Source organism: Phascolarctos cinereus, unplaced genomic scaffold (genome assembly GCF_003287225.1).
Source record: "Phascolarctos cinereus isolate Bilbo 61053 unplaced genomic scaffold, phaCin_HiC Scaffold_2;HRSCAF=192, whole genome shotgun sequence".
Lineage (NCBI taxonomy): Eukaryota > Metazoa > Chordata > Mammalia > Diprotodontia > Phascolarctidae > Phascolarctos > Phascolarctos cinereus.
Genome location: NW_027555625.1, coordinates 262,910,250 through 262,926,044, shown reverse-complemented (window position 1 = coordinate 262,926,044; position 15,795 = coordinate 262,910,250). Strand labels below are relative to the sequence as shown.

Sequence of the window (15,795 nt, the reverse complement as noted above, 5' to 3'; positions counted from 1 at the left end):
CACCAGCTATTCTCCATGTCTGAACTACTCTTCCTCCTAACTTGAGCCTATTGGAATTCCTAGCTTCCTCCAATACTCACTGAAAGCACCACCTTTTACAGGCCTTCTCCTCCAAGGCTATATTCCATCTATTCTGCATATGTCTTGTATGTATATGTTGTCTCCCCCTAGAATGTAAACTCATTGAGAGCAGGAACCCATTTTTGCTTTCTTTTTATGCCCGAAACAGCCCAGTGGCAGACAGCAAATACTTAATAAGTGCTTATAGACTTTGACATCATTTAGCCTTGGTCTCTTCATCTGTATCCTAAATAAGGTTGTTGGATTAGATATATAAGGAATCTAAGATCTGTTTTCTAGCTCTAACTCTATGATACTACAACTATCTACTCTAACACCTTATTTTTTAAGATGGGGAAACCAAGTCTAAAAGAAACTACTTGCCCAAGTATTAAGATATTACAAGATCAGAGAGACATTAATAGGCAGAGCTAGGATTCAAACCCAGGTCCTCTGACTCCAAATGCAGTATTGAACACAATACTTGTGTGTCCTCGGGCAAGCAGATTGATTAACTTCTCTGAGCCTTAATTTTCCCTACCTGTAAAACGAAGATGGCATCTAAGGTCCCTTCCTGCACTGACATTCTCTGATTTAGTTATCTCCATATCCCCATCTCTGACACAGTGCTTGGTACACATTAGGAGCTTGATTAATGCTTATTGGTTGATTAATATGACTCCTTGCAATGACCCCAAGCTCCTACTGGCCAAGTGGTAATCCCAGCCAATTCTACAACTGCCTCCCCTCCCTCCCCCCTGCCTTTAAGGACTTAGCCAGGGGTTACACAACTTCATTCCATCTGCAACATAACTGGGGATTTGCCAGGTCAAGTTGGAAGTCTGTAGGGAGAGGGGGTATCTACTTGTTCCATCTTGCCACCTGTACCCCCACATCTCTGAACAGTCTGTGGTTACACCCCAAATGGGGATAGCTATACTTCCAAACAGGGCTCTTCTCTAGGTATTACTGTTACAGATAAGAAAACAGATGTCTGGAAGGGAAGCCACAGTCAGAAAATATTAACTTTAGTGGCAAAGGTGAGACTAGAACCCAGGCCTCCCGGACTCCGTGAACCGGCTTCTGTCTTAGCATCTCCCCTAATCCCCTCCCAAAGAGAAGAAAGCACAAATGTGAGGGAGATCTGGAGATATTCACAGGTGACCAACTTCAGAGCAAAACAGAGAAACTCGAGCTGTGGTTTTAACAGGATTTAGTAGAATGTACAAGTCTAATGTTTTCTATTTACAACAAATAAATATTACCCCCCCATCAGTAAACATTTTTTTCTTTTTTGTTTTCTTTCTTGTTTTGTTTTTTTACAAAAATTCAGTCACTTCCTTCTTGCCCCCACCCCAACTGCCCTCATTCATCATCTTATGATGTCTGCAAAGTCCAAGGTTAGTGGCACTTGGTGTGGTTGAGAATTCATGTCAGCAGGACCCTGGCCTGACCTTTCCCTCTTGCTCACCATAGTGAGTCATGCTGTATATTTACAGGGGCCCCTACCTCTCACAGAGTGCAGAGGGAACGGTCAGTGGGTCCTCCTTGCCCTGGTGTGTCCCTTGAGATAGAATCTTTGGTGCAGGTTTAGGGCTAGAGATCTGGGAGGCAAAGCCCCTGTGTTCTGGGGCCAGATCCAACTCATGGTGATTGGGAGAGAGAAATGCTTTACTCCCATGCCCCACCTCCACCCTGTATGGGGAGTGACCATGGGGACACTGAGGATGAATGACATGGGTACAGGTGGGGCAGGTGACTGGGGAAACTCTGGAAGATGAGGGAAGAATTGTGGTCAAACCCCTTTTGGGCATTAATGCTCCTGTATGCCCACTGGGCAAGGAATGTGGCAGTGACCATCAGCTTAGGAGCTGGAGATCCATTTGAAGGGCAGTAACAGGGAGGGGATGGGGCACTGGTGCCCACTGGCAGAGTTCCTTGGCAAAAAAAAGAAAAAGAGAAAATTGTTCTGTCCTCTGGTTCTTGGAAAGCAGAAGGCACCTAAGGCAATGAGGTGGTTGTTGGGGGTTAAGAAGAGGGGGTGGGAACCCGGTCAGCCCAAGTCTTAGGGGCGTCATATTGGGTAGGAAAGAGAGCGCTTGAGTGTCCAAAACCACGTAGAAAAAGTCAAAGTGGGAAGGTGTCCCAAAAAGTCCCTGAAGTCAGGGGATCTAATCTGTCCAGGGAGGTGTGAGGAAAGACCCTGGTGGAACGGACATGGGTGGGAAGCCCAGGCCTCTAAGTGCTTTGTGGCTCCAGAGAGAGGTGGTGAGGCCTAGGATTGCTGCTCAAAGGAGGTGATGGAGTCAGAAGATGCCTTTGGCAATCTTGAGGCCTTTCTGTTTCATTCTGGGCAGTGTCGAGCTGGCTCCATGCTTGACCTTTACCCCCTTAGGGAAGCCCCTCTTCTTCAGGACAAAGTCATAGTTGGCAGTGGAGTTCATAGCATAGAACACATTGGCATTGTCCGGGATCTTCAGCTCTGAGGAGAGATAAGAAAAGGTCAGGTTAGCTGAGGTCCTCTCCAGATGGGCCAATACAAGATCAACTAGGCCAAACACGACTGTACCAGGGCAGAGTTACTCCACAAGTCAAGATCCTCCATTTCTTAGGAGGTAGGTGAATTAACAGAAGAACAGAGGTCTCTGGGTGGCTGGTTGGATTCAAAATGCCTGCTGTGGGAGGTGAGGCTCTGGTGGGTACCAAGAGCATTGGGTAGTCTTAACAGCACTCAAGCATCCTCAAGGCCTCCCTGTGGTTCACCACACCAGCTTTAACTTCTGTCTGGATTTCACAGTCCTCCATGAACTGGCCTGAACCCATCTGTTGGTCATTTGCTCAAACATTTACTGAGCATCTATTATACACTGAAAATCAAGGTCAAGAGAGTTTTTGCCTTTCTCTCCTTCCTGCTTCATGGAGACAGAGAGTTAGCTTCAAAGCTGGAAAGACTTATTTTCAGTCCTGCCCCTGAGGTAGCCCGGCTGTGTGACCCTGGACAAGTCAGCACTGTAGACCAAGGTATCAAACTCAGATAGAAATGATGACCACTAAACTGTACATAAGGATCTCCTAAAGGCCTTGACTTTAGAATATAGCATTGTCTTTTTTATTGTATTTTTTTTAACTTACTTTGTTAAATATTTCCTAATTACATTTTCATCCGTTTTAGGCTGCACTCAGGGGTGTTGTGGGCTGCATGTGCCTCATTTGACATCTCTCCTCTAAACTCTCTAAGACTTTCAGTTACAGAGAAAGTACTAACCTACTACATTAGGAGAAGGTAAGGGAAAAAGAATTTATTAAATGCCTATGTGCCACATTAGCTAGGTAGCATAGTGGACAGAGTGCTGGGCCTGGGGTTAGGGAGACTCATTTCCCTAGGTTCAAATCAGGCCTCAGACACATACTAACTGTATAACCCCATTTGCCTCATTTTCCTCATCTGTAAAATAAGCTGGAGAAGGAAATAGCAAACCAATATCTTTGCCAAGAAAACCCCAAATGGGGTCATGCAAAGTCAGAAAGGACTGAACAACCTATGTGCCAGGCACTCTTCTAAGCACTTTGTAAATATTTAATCTTCACAACCCTATGAGATAGGTGCTATTCTGATCTCTATTTTGCAGTTGAGGAAACTGAGGTGGACAAAGGTTGATCAACAGAATAAGCATCTGAGGCTAGATTTGGACTCAGATCTTCCTGACTGTCCAGTGCCTACTCCTCCCACGTAAAGGGCCCATGGGTAGAAGTGAGGAATACTGAGATGAAGAAGAGGTAGATTTTTGCCCCCAAAGAGACCACAGTCCAGTAGGGGAGACAGCACATTCACAGATAATATTAGTTCAAAGAAGAATGTGATAAATGCCATCAAAGAGGCAGAAACAAGGTGATTTAGGATGCCAAGGACTTTTGGTTTTAGAGCCAATCCTCCATTATCCATGCCAAGACTAAGGTGCAAAGATGCAATCAACAAGTCACTTAGATTGCATTCAAAAAGGTGTTTTTTAAAGTTAAATGTATTTCTCTTGATTATGTTTGATTCAGGCTAGCAGGAAAGGAAGATTGGGCACACCAGCTCGATAAAGAGAGGAGCTAACTGGCATCTCTGTTCTGAGCTGCTAAAGGAGTTGGCCTCAGATGAAAAAGTTGCTATAAAACAGAAATTCTCAGACTTTTTGGTCTCCGGTCCATTGATTTAGGGCATTATGTCTGGGAGAATCTGTGACCCCAAAGGAGGCAGATGGAGGTAGAGGCCCCTTTTCCCCGGCACATGATGCCCTGTCCTCAGGAGCCCTACCTCTCTCCTCAGAGATAATCTGTACCAGCTCGTACTCCTCAGGCTGGTCACCATCCAAGTTGTGTTTGACCATGGCTTTCCGGATCACTGCTGGGGTCTTATCCTGGCTCGTCACCTGGGGCAGGGGAGAGGAAACATTAGACCTCGGCACTATGGTCCCCCAGATCAGCCAGCTCCCCACGCCCACAGCCAGAGTCGTGGAAGGTGGGAAGAGGGAACATCTGAGTGGAAAGGGCCAGAATTACAGAATGTCACCCCTGGCTGGGTCCCCAGGGGTCATTTAGTCCAGTCTTTCTTCTACAATGTATCTTTGCTTAAAGCAGAGGGGTCAAGCATGTGACCCACAGGCCACATGCAGCCCACAACACCCCCCCCCAGTGCCATCAGATCCAGATTAAAATGAAATGGGGAAATAAAATAAATAAAAATGCAATAAAACAGCAATAATATCACATTTTAAAACTACGTCAATATGTGGCCTGCAGGGATCCTTACGTATAGTTTAGTGGCCCCTTGTTTCTATTTGAGTCTGATACCATTGACTTCTAGGCTTCCAAAGGAGGTGGGGTAGATGAGTGGCAGTTTGGTCCATTCTCCTTTAAGACAGCTTTTAATTATTAGGAATTTATTCTATTGTATCAAAGCTCAATTTGCCCTTTGCAATTTGCAACCATTACTGCTCTCTAGAGACAGAGTTTATAGGAATAAGGAGATGATGATCCCACTGTACTCTGCCATGATCTAATCACATCTAGAGTATTGTGTTCAGTTCTGGGTGCCAAAGGAAAGACACTGATAAATGGAGAGTCCAGAGTATGGCAACTAGGATGGTGAAAGGACCCCAAGACCATGCCGTATAAGCCTATGAGTTCCTGGTTGAAGGAAAGGGATGTTCAGCTTGGAGAAGACTTTTTTTGGGGGAGTAGAGGAGTGGAATGTAGGGGAGGAGGTGTTTGTGGTCTTCATGTACCTGAAGAGCTTTCATGTGTAAGAGGGATTGGATTTACCCTGCTTGGTGCCAGAAAGCAGGACAAGGACCAGTGGGGGGAAATGAGGCAGAAACACAACTATGCTTAAAAACCTAATGCTGAGAGCTTCCCCAAAGTGGAATGGGGGCCTCAGGTGGCAGGCGATGGGCTTCCCCTCACTGGAGTACTCTAACTAAAGAAGAGATGTTGGCATTCCACTCGCTGGCTGCTGGGGATGTTGGGGAAAGGATTCTATTTGTGGAACAGACTAGACTAGATCAATATTTTTAAAAAATGTGATCTGGGGACCTCTAGGGTGGGGTGGGGGTGGAGGAGACATCCTTTCAGGAGGTCTTTTGAGGTCAAAATGATTTCCCTAATAATACTAAGAGGTTTTGATTTCTAATAGGTAACTATTGATAAATATTACCCACATAAACAAAAGCTCTTTGGAGGAGTCCTCAATAATTTTTAAGAGCGTAAAGCGATCCTAGGACCAAAAAGTTTGGGAACTGTCGGACTAGAAGGCTGCTGAGGTCTCTTAACATCTCTGAAATTCTGTGATTCTATGAAATACTTAAAGACAGGGATTAGGATTTCCCTCTAAAAGCCTTTTCTTCTCCAAGCAAAATATACTCAAACCTAAAATGGCAGGAACAAGGCCCTTTACTATCCTGGCTGCCCTCCTCTGGATGAACCTGATTCAGATGATTGAGTCCCAACCTCCTCCTTTTACAGATGAGGAAACTGGGGCCCAAGAGAGGAAGTACTTGCTGGAAATCCTGAAGCTGGTTAGCAGGGAGCTGAAACCAGAACCCAGGTTTATCAAGTACCAATGTTCTTTATACTCAACTCTCTAGAACACTTCTTCCTACACTTGGATGACTGGCTGCCAATCCCCACCTCCTGCTTCTCCTCTCCAATCTTCCTTCAATGAAATTTCCTAGCTCCCCTTGCCCATTTCCCTAGGTCAATTCTGTTTTTGATTCATTCTCCTCCCACTCCAACCCAAAGAACATCTCCAAATCAAATCTGAAACAAATCTGAATACTGTAGAGGAATAAGAGATGCCCTGTTCTGGAACTTTCATCCCCAGCCCTTTCTACGGAATAAAAGGTCTGAGAATAGACTTTGAAGTCACCCAATCCATCGCATGCTTACAGGTAGGGATATACAAAAATCTCTCCACAGAGATAGGACTCTTTCCTGGGATCTCCAGGCTCTGCTGTCCTTAGTGTCAGAGCAGCCCACTCCATGGGGAAGTGGCACTTTCTAAAGCTCTGCTGCTATTTCCAAATCTCTTTTCACAGTATCGAGTGGGAATATCAAGACAGGGAACCACTCACCAGAACACTCTTGTACATGTTCCCATTGTCCACAGCCAGACTCACTCGGATGATACAGCAATCGTCAATCTGCTGATTGTAGAGGGGGAGGGAGAGGGAGGAGTAGCTGGAGATACCCGAGACGGAGCGCTTGTGGGTGCGGGAGGCAGTCACCGGCGTGGAGGAGACGGAGGAGGACGAGGCACTGCTGGAGCCGGACCCGATACCCGATGTGTCCAGGGAGGACAAGGATGTCGACTCCCAGAACTGGTGGGGATGGGGAGTGTTGGGAGTGGGGAGGGACAGAGATTTAGGAGGGGACCCCGAGTGGCTGCCTTGGCCTGAACTGGGACTGGGGCAGAGATTCTCAACCCTTACAGGCAAAAAGCACAAAGTTCACAGGAAGGAAGGTGTGGAATAGATGCATGCCACATCCTAGACCCCCCCCCTCCATCCCCTTACAGATCATGAATTATGTATCAGTCTGTGTTCTTCAAACCACCGATGACACAGTGAATGTTACTATTCACTAAACAGTGATTAATCCAGCGACTGTTTTCTGTATTCCATGTCTACCCTACAGATTTTTTCTTCTCCTTTCTTGGTGTTTTCCATCTCTCTCCTCTTTCCAATAGGGTGGAGAGACAAAGGGTCACAGAATCACAGATCTATTGCCCAAAGAGACCTCAGGGGTCATCCATTTTACAAATGAGAAAACTGAGGCCTGGAGAGGCTATGCCCAATGTGACATAGGTTGTATTGGAGGTGGGATCTGAGCCCAGGGCATCTGACTCCTGTACAAAGCTTCTTCCCTGGGTCCTGATAGAAGGGTTGAGAATCTCACATGAGAACTGGGGGTGGAGGCCAATGTCTGCAGAAGCTCAAACCCCAGGCTGGAGAAGGGGAGCAGTGACACATACCTTTTTCTCCTGGCAGTCTGGAGACTCTGGGACGAAGGTGATGTTAATTTCTTCCACGTCTGAACTGGAGGAACCTGCTGAGGTGACGCTGAGGGAGTCTGCTCCATCCCCACTGCACAGGTAGGGTCCACACTTGAGCTGGTCAAAGGACTTGGAATGGGAGCTGCCACTGGCACTTGGCTCTGCACTTGGGGCCTGGCGGCTGGAGGACAGGCCATTCATCACCCAGAAGTTGGCTCTGCCTGGGGCACACGCCCCTCCTTCCATTCCTAAACTCTGGCCCCAGGAAGACTGAAGATGCCCAAGGGGAGCCCCATATCCCCGGACCTCCCAGCATGCATCTCCCCCTTTCCCTTGACTGCTCTGGGAGCCCCAGGAGGGATGAGCAGACTGCCGTTTCCAGATACCTACTCGCTCCATCGTTTGATAATCCCTGTGTTCTTCTTGGCCTTCAGGGTGTTACTGGCAGATTCTGACAGGGGTTCCAGCTCACAGGACAAACTGTAACTGGGCAACCAGAAAGCAAAGCCAGTGAATAAAAGGGGTGGGGGGTGGGGTGGAGATTGGGGCAGGGCAAATGAATGCTGTGTATCATTCTTGCTCCTTCCCTCTCACCCAAGACACATGCTTTTTCCAGATGAAATCAAGTTAGAATGAAGCCCGAGAGCAACCTGGAATGGCAAAATTTAAACACCAAAGAGCAATGTCTGGGATGGGGAGGAGCAGAGTTGGAGGGGGAGGAATGTGTGCTCTCACAGAAGGAGTAGGAGCTAGGGACTTGTTTGTCTGTTTGAGAGCCTTGGCTTGCCCAGCGCTACCCCTTTCCCTCTCTGGGCCACCCCTCTGTCCAGGCTCCAAAGAGGCAAGGGGGAGAGATGTGGCTAGATGGAGCGCAGGCCTAGCAATCTGAGGAAAGCGGATGGGGACTTGACCCTTACCTCTCAGATTCACTGAGCCTCTCCATGCTATGGAACCAAGCTGTAAAGCGTACTTCTGGCGTGAAACTGTAATTGTTGCAGGCTGACTGCAGCAGCTTGATCTGGGCAATCACTTCAAACTCCTGGAAGGACAAGATAGGAATGGATATTAGAGAGAGTGGGGCAGTCCCCTCCCCCTGTCAAGGAGGAACATGCAGGATATGCTTTCTGCTTTTCAGCTCCCATGCCTGTGCTTATAATGGTGCTTCCCCCCACCCCAATGGTGTGGCCTTCACTCTTTCCACCCATGCCTAGCCAAAAGCTCTCCCTCACCACCCTAAGTCTACCATGATCCCTCCTTCTTTGAATGCCTAAAGGCTGCCAATAGGAGGGCTAACACCCTTGCCCTTCCAGTTCCCCAGATGGCTATTCCATATTTACCTTTCTCCTCTTTTCAAAGTTGATCAGGCCTCCCTGAAAAGAAGAAATCCCCCACACTGGTCAAGCCAAGCCCCCAGAGGCACGGAACCCACCCACTCTTTGGTAGTCCCAGCAGCATCTCCAGTTGGCTCCTGGCCTGCAGTAGAGCATGGCTCCAGGAGGGGGCAGTGGATACACACCCACTGCAGGACTGGATACCCCCCGCTAAGCTTCAGAGGCGGTTGGGGAGGGGGTTTCCACTGAAACAGCGCTCAGAGAGGCAGACTCAGCAGCTACCCAGCCCAGGGAGAGGAGGTTTTTTTCCCCTGGAGGGGGCACCTCCAATTCCCAAAGGACAATCAAACACAGAAACAAATGATCAAAACTGGAAAGGACCTCAGAACAGTGTCATAGCTGGAAGGGCCTATAGAGATCACCTTGCCCAGCCCCCTTATTTTACAGATCAGAAAACAAAAACCCAGAGAGGGCAAGAGACGTGATAAATGTCATACTGCTCATTAGTGGCCAAGTGGGACCACCAGTACCTCTTATCTTCTATCTTCCAGATTACAATGTGAGCTCCTCAAGGGCAGGAACTTGCCTTCTTTATATGTCTAGCACTTAGCACAGTGCCTGGCACAACAGTCAGCGCTTAATTAATGCTTTCCAAGTGGGAGATTTGTGTAGAGGAGTCTGCTAGGGAACTGGTTTCTCCCCCAGGGAGTCTGACATGGATATCCCTCTACTCTAAGCCCTGGGGACATGGTATTCTTGTACAGTCCCCTTTTCTCCCTCCATCCTGGGTCACTTACATCCAGATAGTCCTTCATAGCTGTGTCCAGCATCACCAGGTCTGTGAGGAAGGTGCCGAGGTAAGGAATAGTGCCTTGCATGACGCCCTGGAGCATGGGGAGGGAGAGCTGAATCAGAGCCGAGTAATGGCTCTCCAGATACTCCTGCCCCTCTGACTTGGTCTCTGTCTCTGACACAGAAATGCCAGGGGAAAAACTCAGGGAGACCTGAGAAGGTGTTTCAGGCATTCTCCACATTCCCCTCCATCTTCCACTCCTCTAATCCCTTGTCATTCCCAGGTCTTTCCTCCCTACTAATCCTAAACAAAAGTACTAGAGCAATGGAACTCTCTCTCTACCCTTCCCCTTTTAGGATTATAGTCCCACACCTGGTCCACCCCCTAATTTTACATATGAGGAAACTGAGAGCTAGAGGTCAGGTGACTTGCAGAGGCAAGGTTAAAACATGAGTCTTAAAGACTCTTCCCAATCTTAGTCTCTAGTTTTTCATCTCTTGCCCTCACTCACAGGTAACTAGCTAGCCCATGTCCCTTTCTGACAAGTCCTGGCTATCTTAGGTCCAGGTGTCAATTGATAAAGGCTTAAGCTATACCTTCTCTTGGTGGGAGTAGGGGAACGGGGTGAGTGCACCTACCTTTAGAGGGGTTTCCAAGATCCAAAGGAACATTTCTCTAATAGAAGCATTCTGGGCAGTGTGACAACCAATGGGGGAAGATATTTTGGGGCAGTGGACCAGCTCAGAGCTCTCTCAAATCAAATCTCTTGCTCATCCATCTTATAACGTCAGGTCCTGATCTCCTTTTCTACATTCCATTTGTCCCCATTCCCTTCTCTCTGCCTTCCCCTAGCTGAGCTCTTCACTAGAGTCCCAGATCACAGGACCATAGCTTTAGAGCTAGAAAGGGTCTTAGAGGCCATTTAGTCCAACGTCTTTATTTTACAGCGGAGGAAACTGAGGCCCATTTACTGAGGTAAAATGATTTGACCAAGGCCACATAGGTAGTAAGTTGTAGATCTGGGAGTCAAACCTAGAGCCTCTAATGCCAAATCCCACATACCCCATCAGCCTAAGAACCACCTTGGGTCGCCCAATATGATCCTGGGATTTGGATGATGCTAATTTATCTGTGATCTAACCACTTACCATCTCCCGCTGCTGTTGCTGCCTCTTTTGAGCTCTCTTGGGGTTGATTTCTAGTGTGGCAAATTTTGAGGTCCCCTCCTGGCAAAAGTCAAAGAATAAATAGGTAAAGAAGAAGAGAGATCAGGTAATAGAAGCACATAACATAAGAGCTTGTGAAACCTTAAAGACCAATTAGTTAAACTCTCTTATTATACAAATGGAGAAAGTGCAGAAAGTATAAATGATTGGCCATATCTACTCTGCCAACCTTCTCTCCCTTCATTTCCTTTCAGGAATCAGACCTACAGCTGAAAGAGATTGTGGAGATCATCATGTAACCTAATCCCCATTTTATAGATAAGGAAACTGAGGTCCTGGGAAGTATGGTCATAAGTCAATAAATGGCAAGGGACAGGATTTGAACTCCAGACCTCTAATAGCAGGGTCATACAGTTTCCCTTTCTCTTAAAGCAGTTAGGTGGCAAAATAGATGCTTAAGACCACTGGGCCTGGAGTCAGGAAAACTTGAGTTCAAAGCTGGCTTCAGACATACTAGCTGGGTTTTTTTCAGTCATTTTTCAGTCATGTCCAACTCTTTGTGACTCCATTTGGGGTGTTCCTGGCAAAGATACTGCAGTGGTTTGCCGTTTCCTTCTCCAGCTCAGCATTTACAGATGAGGAAACTGAGGCAAATAGGGTTAAGTGACTTGCACAGGGTCACACAGCTAGTAAGTGAAGTCAGATTTGAACTCATGAACATGAGTCTTCCTAACTCTATCCCCTTTGCCACCTGGGTAATTCACTTAAATTCTGTCTACCTCAGTTTCCTCATCTCTGAAATGGGAATAATAGCACCTATTTCTCAGGCTTGTTGTGAGGATGAAATGAGATAATGATTTATGAAATACTTGGCAAACCTTTAAGTGCTATATAAATGCGATTAATTACTATTCTCTTCTTTCAGGGACTACTAAAACCAACTCCCTAGCCAGGTCTTGGTAGAATCAGGCTGCCCTCTGGTTCTAAAAGGCTTTCTTGTCGCCTCTCCACTCAATCACTGATACATCCAACTATGGGGAACAATGCCTTCGTGGGCTTCTGAATAACTGGCTCGTCTCCTGTCCTTTCTCCGGGGGGGGAAAAGATGAGGCAAGGACTAGGACTCCTGGATGCGCCGTGCTCCATGACCTGGCCTCTTGGGCATTCCTGCCCGCTGGGCTCCCCCAGGCCTGGCACCAAAATGGCCCTCTTCCCTCACGTACTGCCTCATCCTTTACCTTGATGAGAAGCTCCCGGCTTAGTGAGTGGTTGTTCTCATCAGAGAAGATCTCTGACAGCTCATGGAAGACTCGGAAACTTTCCCTGTAACGTGGAGCAAGGGAGGCAGGAAAAAAATTGGAGATGGAGGCAAGACAAACCAGAGAGGATCACTTCCCCACCCCCAGGGAATGACTTTCTTTTCCCAGCCTACCAGAGTCTCATTCTTAGAGGCAGCATCTGCCAAATGGGTCATTTGCATATGTAAAATAGCCACGGCAGAAGGGTCACCTACCTCGCCACTTCATCCCAGGTCTTCCTTAAGCGGTGAACTGCATTGCACTGCAGGGCAGAGAGGATAGCACGGAGGGAGGAGAAGTTTTTGAGTATTCGGCATTCCTGATGGGCAGAGGAAGATGCAGAGATGAGGAACCATGGGATTGAGAGAATACTGCCTGCTGTGCCCACTGATGCCTCTCCCTCCAGCCTCCACCAGGGTTCAATCCTTACTCTCCCCAGACCAGATGATCTTACCGGGAAAGAAAATGCTCTCTGATACCCAAAAGGAGCCCACGCACTTCCTGTGTGGGCTCATCCTCTGAGGTTCCAGAGGACCTCTATCCAGAGATTTTCCCACCAAATCCAGAACTAGGACTACTGGTTGGTACAAGAAAGTAGATGTGGGCTCATTACGACAATTACAGTAACCCAAGAATGGACTGGGCCACCATAGGAGGTGGTGGGCTTCCTGACAATTACAGTAACCCAAGAATGGACTGGGCCACCATAGGAGGTGGTGGGCTTCCTGACAATTACAGTAACCCAAGAATGGACTGGGCCACCATAGGAGGTGGTGGGCTTCCTGACAATTACAGTAACCCAAGAATGGACTGGGCCACCATAGGAGGTGGCGGGCTTCCTGACAGTTACAGTAACCCAAGAAAGGACTGGGTCACCATAGGAGGTGGCGGGCTTCCTTTCACTAAAAGTATGCAAGCAGAGGCTGAGTGACTATTTCTCAGGACTACCATAGAGGGGATATTTGTGTGGGCTGGGAGGGAGGCTAAACTTGAGGCTGGAATTCTAGGATAGACAAAAGGGGGAATCCCAATGGAACAGAATAATGGAAGAGGCTGGAAGGTTAATTCTCAAAGCTGCGGTCCCTGCCATGCAATGCTCCCTCTTCATTAGGAGTCCCATTGGTAGAAGGCTCCTCCATACCCGAGCCACCTCAATCCACCGCTCCACCACTTTGGCCCGCTGCTGAGGCTTCAGACCTCGGTCCCCTAGGCACGTGGCGATGACGCAGTTGGTGACACAGTTGAACTGGGAGACGGTGGCCCGAATGGTGGGTGCCAAGTGTTCATTGCCTTTTTTGTCTCTCTGGGACCAGATGCAGCCCAGGCAGTGATAGGGGACCACCTTCTTAAACAGCTCCTGGGAAGACACAGCCACAGTTGATCCTACCCCATTAATCCATCATTCCTAGACCCTAAGGCATCAAGGATCTCATCTGCCAGAGAAGGTGGGCCTTCGGCATCTGTGTCAAGGCTGTTCAGTGAGTAGAACACCATGATAATAAATCCAAGGTTTTCATCTTTTTTGGGGACAAGGAGTCTTGATTGGATTGTTAGTTATAGCCAAACTGTTTAGCAAACACAGGCCCTTGGTTACAGAGGGCTGGGGTAATACTGCACAGATGGTGTTAGTATGGTGAAGAAGGCCTTAGGCTTGGATTCAGGAGGCCTGGCTCCATAGTCTGGCTCCAACGCTTAACTATGTAAAGAAACTGAGATTGACAAAGGGTAAGTTGACTTGTCCAGGTTCAAACCAAGGTCTTCCTGAGTGCTCTATCCACTATGCCAACTTTAGTGCTGAAGAAAGGTCAATTATTTCTAGACAACCTATTTCCATTCCTGGGGGAAATTTCAATTTCTCTTGGAAGGAAAACTCCAAGTCCACATTGAAGGCAGAAATAGGAACATTACTTCCAAATATAAAAGCCGGCACAATCTATTTCGTATTCTAAGTGTCCTCAAATCATCTTCATGGTTGGGTCTGTCTTCCCAACTACAGCAGAGCTTCCTCAGGGTAGGGAATGTCTTCTGCTCCTTGTGTGCCTTTCTCCAAAGTACCCCAAACTGAGGACTCAGTATTGCTATCTGTGAGGTCAGCAAGCTGGAGGCAAACCCTAGGGAGATCTGGCACACTTTGCCTTCTTCTCTGGAATATGATCAATCCTAGGTGGTCAGAAGGCTTTTTCCCCTCACTGGCTTAAAAGGTCCATAGGCAATGTCTCTACAGGAGAACAGGGGGCTTTGGGAATACTAGAGGGAAAGGTACACCCTGGCACTGTCAACCTAAGCCAGTCACTAACCGCATCCATTAATGTGAACTGTTCTGCGACCATCTCTGGAGAGAAGACCAGGAAGTCAGGTTTTCCTTCTCCCAGTCCATTTTCTTCTGTCAGATGGAAGGAGCAGACAGACTCCGGGGCTACAGGAAAGTGGGGACAAAAGAGACCCAAGAGATCATGGCTACACTTCCTTTCCAACTCTTCCCCGCAAGATCCATTTCTCCCAGGAAACTTTCCAGGGTTAGCCCAGTGCATGATCTAACTTAATGTAATATGCAACCCAGAACCTCCCTACCCCCTGCCAATCCTGCCAGGGCTCACCATCGTGTGACACAGCCTTGGTTCCCTTTCCCTAACAAGGAAAGAACCCTTCTCACCTTCTGGCTCTGCCTCACTGGGCTCCTGTCTCTGGAACTGGGCGAGAAGCAGGTGGGCTCGGCGTTCAAGGTCTGAGCCAGGGATGTTGTGCTGCACATAGGAGACGAGCTGTTTGAGGCAGGCGAAGTCTGGGGGCTGTCGAAAGTCCTCAGAGTATTGGTCCAACCAGGCTCCCAGAATGGAGGAAATGGTGCTGAGGAAGGAGGATTCAGGGAGCAAGGGCTTCAGCAGAATGTGGTGGAAAGGGCACCAGACTAGGAGGCAGGACCTTGACCTCTCTGACCTCCGTTTACTCTGCTACAAAAGGATGGAGTTGGGCCACTCGATTTCTAAAGCCTCTCTGAGATCTAACATTCTACAATTCCCCCTCCATAAATTGACAGCAAATATAGTCTGTATCATAAAACTCAGCACATAATTGAACTGTCAGCTCTTTGAAGGCAGGGATTATTTCTCTCCATCCTGTTCTGTATTCTTCATGGTACCTCCCACGAAAGACTTATTGATAATTGATAAGTCTTCCCCTCTCATTATGGACCTTATAGAACCTCTGAGATCCATCTGGTTGTGGAGAAGTAGGATCATGGAAAACTAGGTTCTGTCTTGCTATGGTATCCAAGATGTCTGACTTACAGCCATGTTAACTTTTTCCTCCTCCCCCTCACTGGAAACTCCTTGCCCTCTACCTCCCAAAAGGAAGCAAAAGTAGGGATTAGGAGAGCTGGTTAAGGCTAACTTCTCTTGGGTGATGGGGGAGGGCTGACACCTCTTCTGGCTGACATCTCAATTAATGGCCCACTCCCTGGGTCATTAACCCTTTGATCCCTATCTTCCTAGGAGAGATCAGAAAGCCTGTATGCTGGGTCAGAACTCTAACCCCATCCCTTACAAATGATTCCAGGGCCCTTACACACTCACTGCATGCAGCCCTCCCACATGCAAGGGAATGGTTACTTCCT

The 15,795-nt window shown here is 47.8% G+C and overlaps 1 protein-coding gene across 4 annotated transcripts in view; it reads right to left on the bottom strand.

Moving 5' to 3' along the window:
• Positions 1-1,256: 1,256 nt before the first annotated feature.
• RALGDS (ral guanine nucleotide dissociation stimulator) overlaps positions 1,257-15,795 on the bottom strand; it is a 92,252-nt gene continuing 77,713 nt past the window's right edge. For 3 of the 4 annotated variants that reach the window (XM_020982002.2, XM_020982001.2, XM_020981999.2), the window contains exons 5-18: positions 14,836-15,029; positions 14,480-14,598; positions 13,324-13,539; positions 12,398-12,501; positions 12,123-12,207; positions 10,867-10,944; positions 9,723-9,809; positions 8,932-8,964; positions 8,512-8,633; positions 7,985-8,080; positions 7,574-7,775; positions 6,675-6,920; positions 4,361-4,475; positions 1,257-2,542 (exon numbers count right to left, since the gene is read on the bottom strand). In XM_020982002.2, the coding sequence (XP_020837661.1) occupies positions 2,367-2,542; positions 4,361-4,475; positions 6,675-6,920; positions 7,574-7,775; positions 7,985-8,080; positions 8,512-8,633; positions 8,932-8,964; positions 9,723-9,809; positions 10,867-10,944; positions 12,123-12,207; positions 12,398-12,501; positions 13,324-13,539; positions 14,480-14,598; positions 14,836-15,029 (1,873 nt within the window). In that variant the 3' untranslated portion in view covers positions 1,257-2,366. The remainder of the gene's footprint in view (positions 2,543-4,360; positions 4,476-6,674; positions 6,921-7,573; positions 7,776-7,984; positions 8,081-8,511; positions 8,634-8,931; positions 8,965-9,722; positions 9,810-10,866; positions 10,945-12,122; positions 12,208-12,397; positions 12,502-13,323; positions 13,540-14,479; positions 14,599-14,835; positions 15,030-15,795) is intronic. The other variant, XM_078149974.1, reaches the window with a different exon arrangement.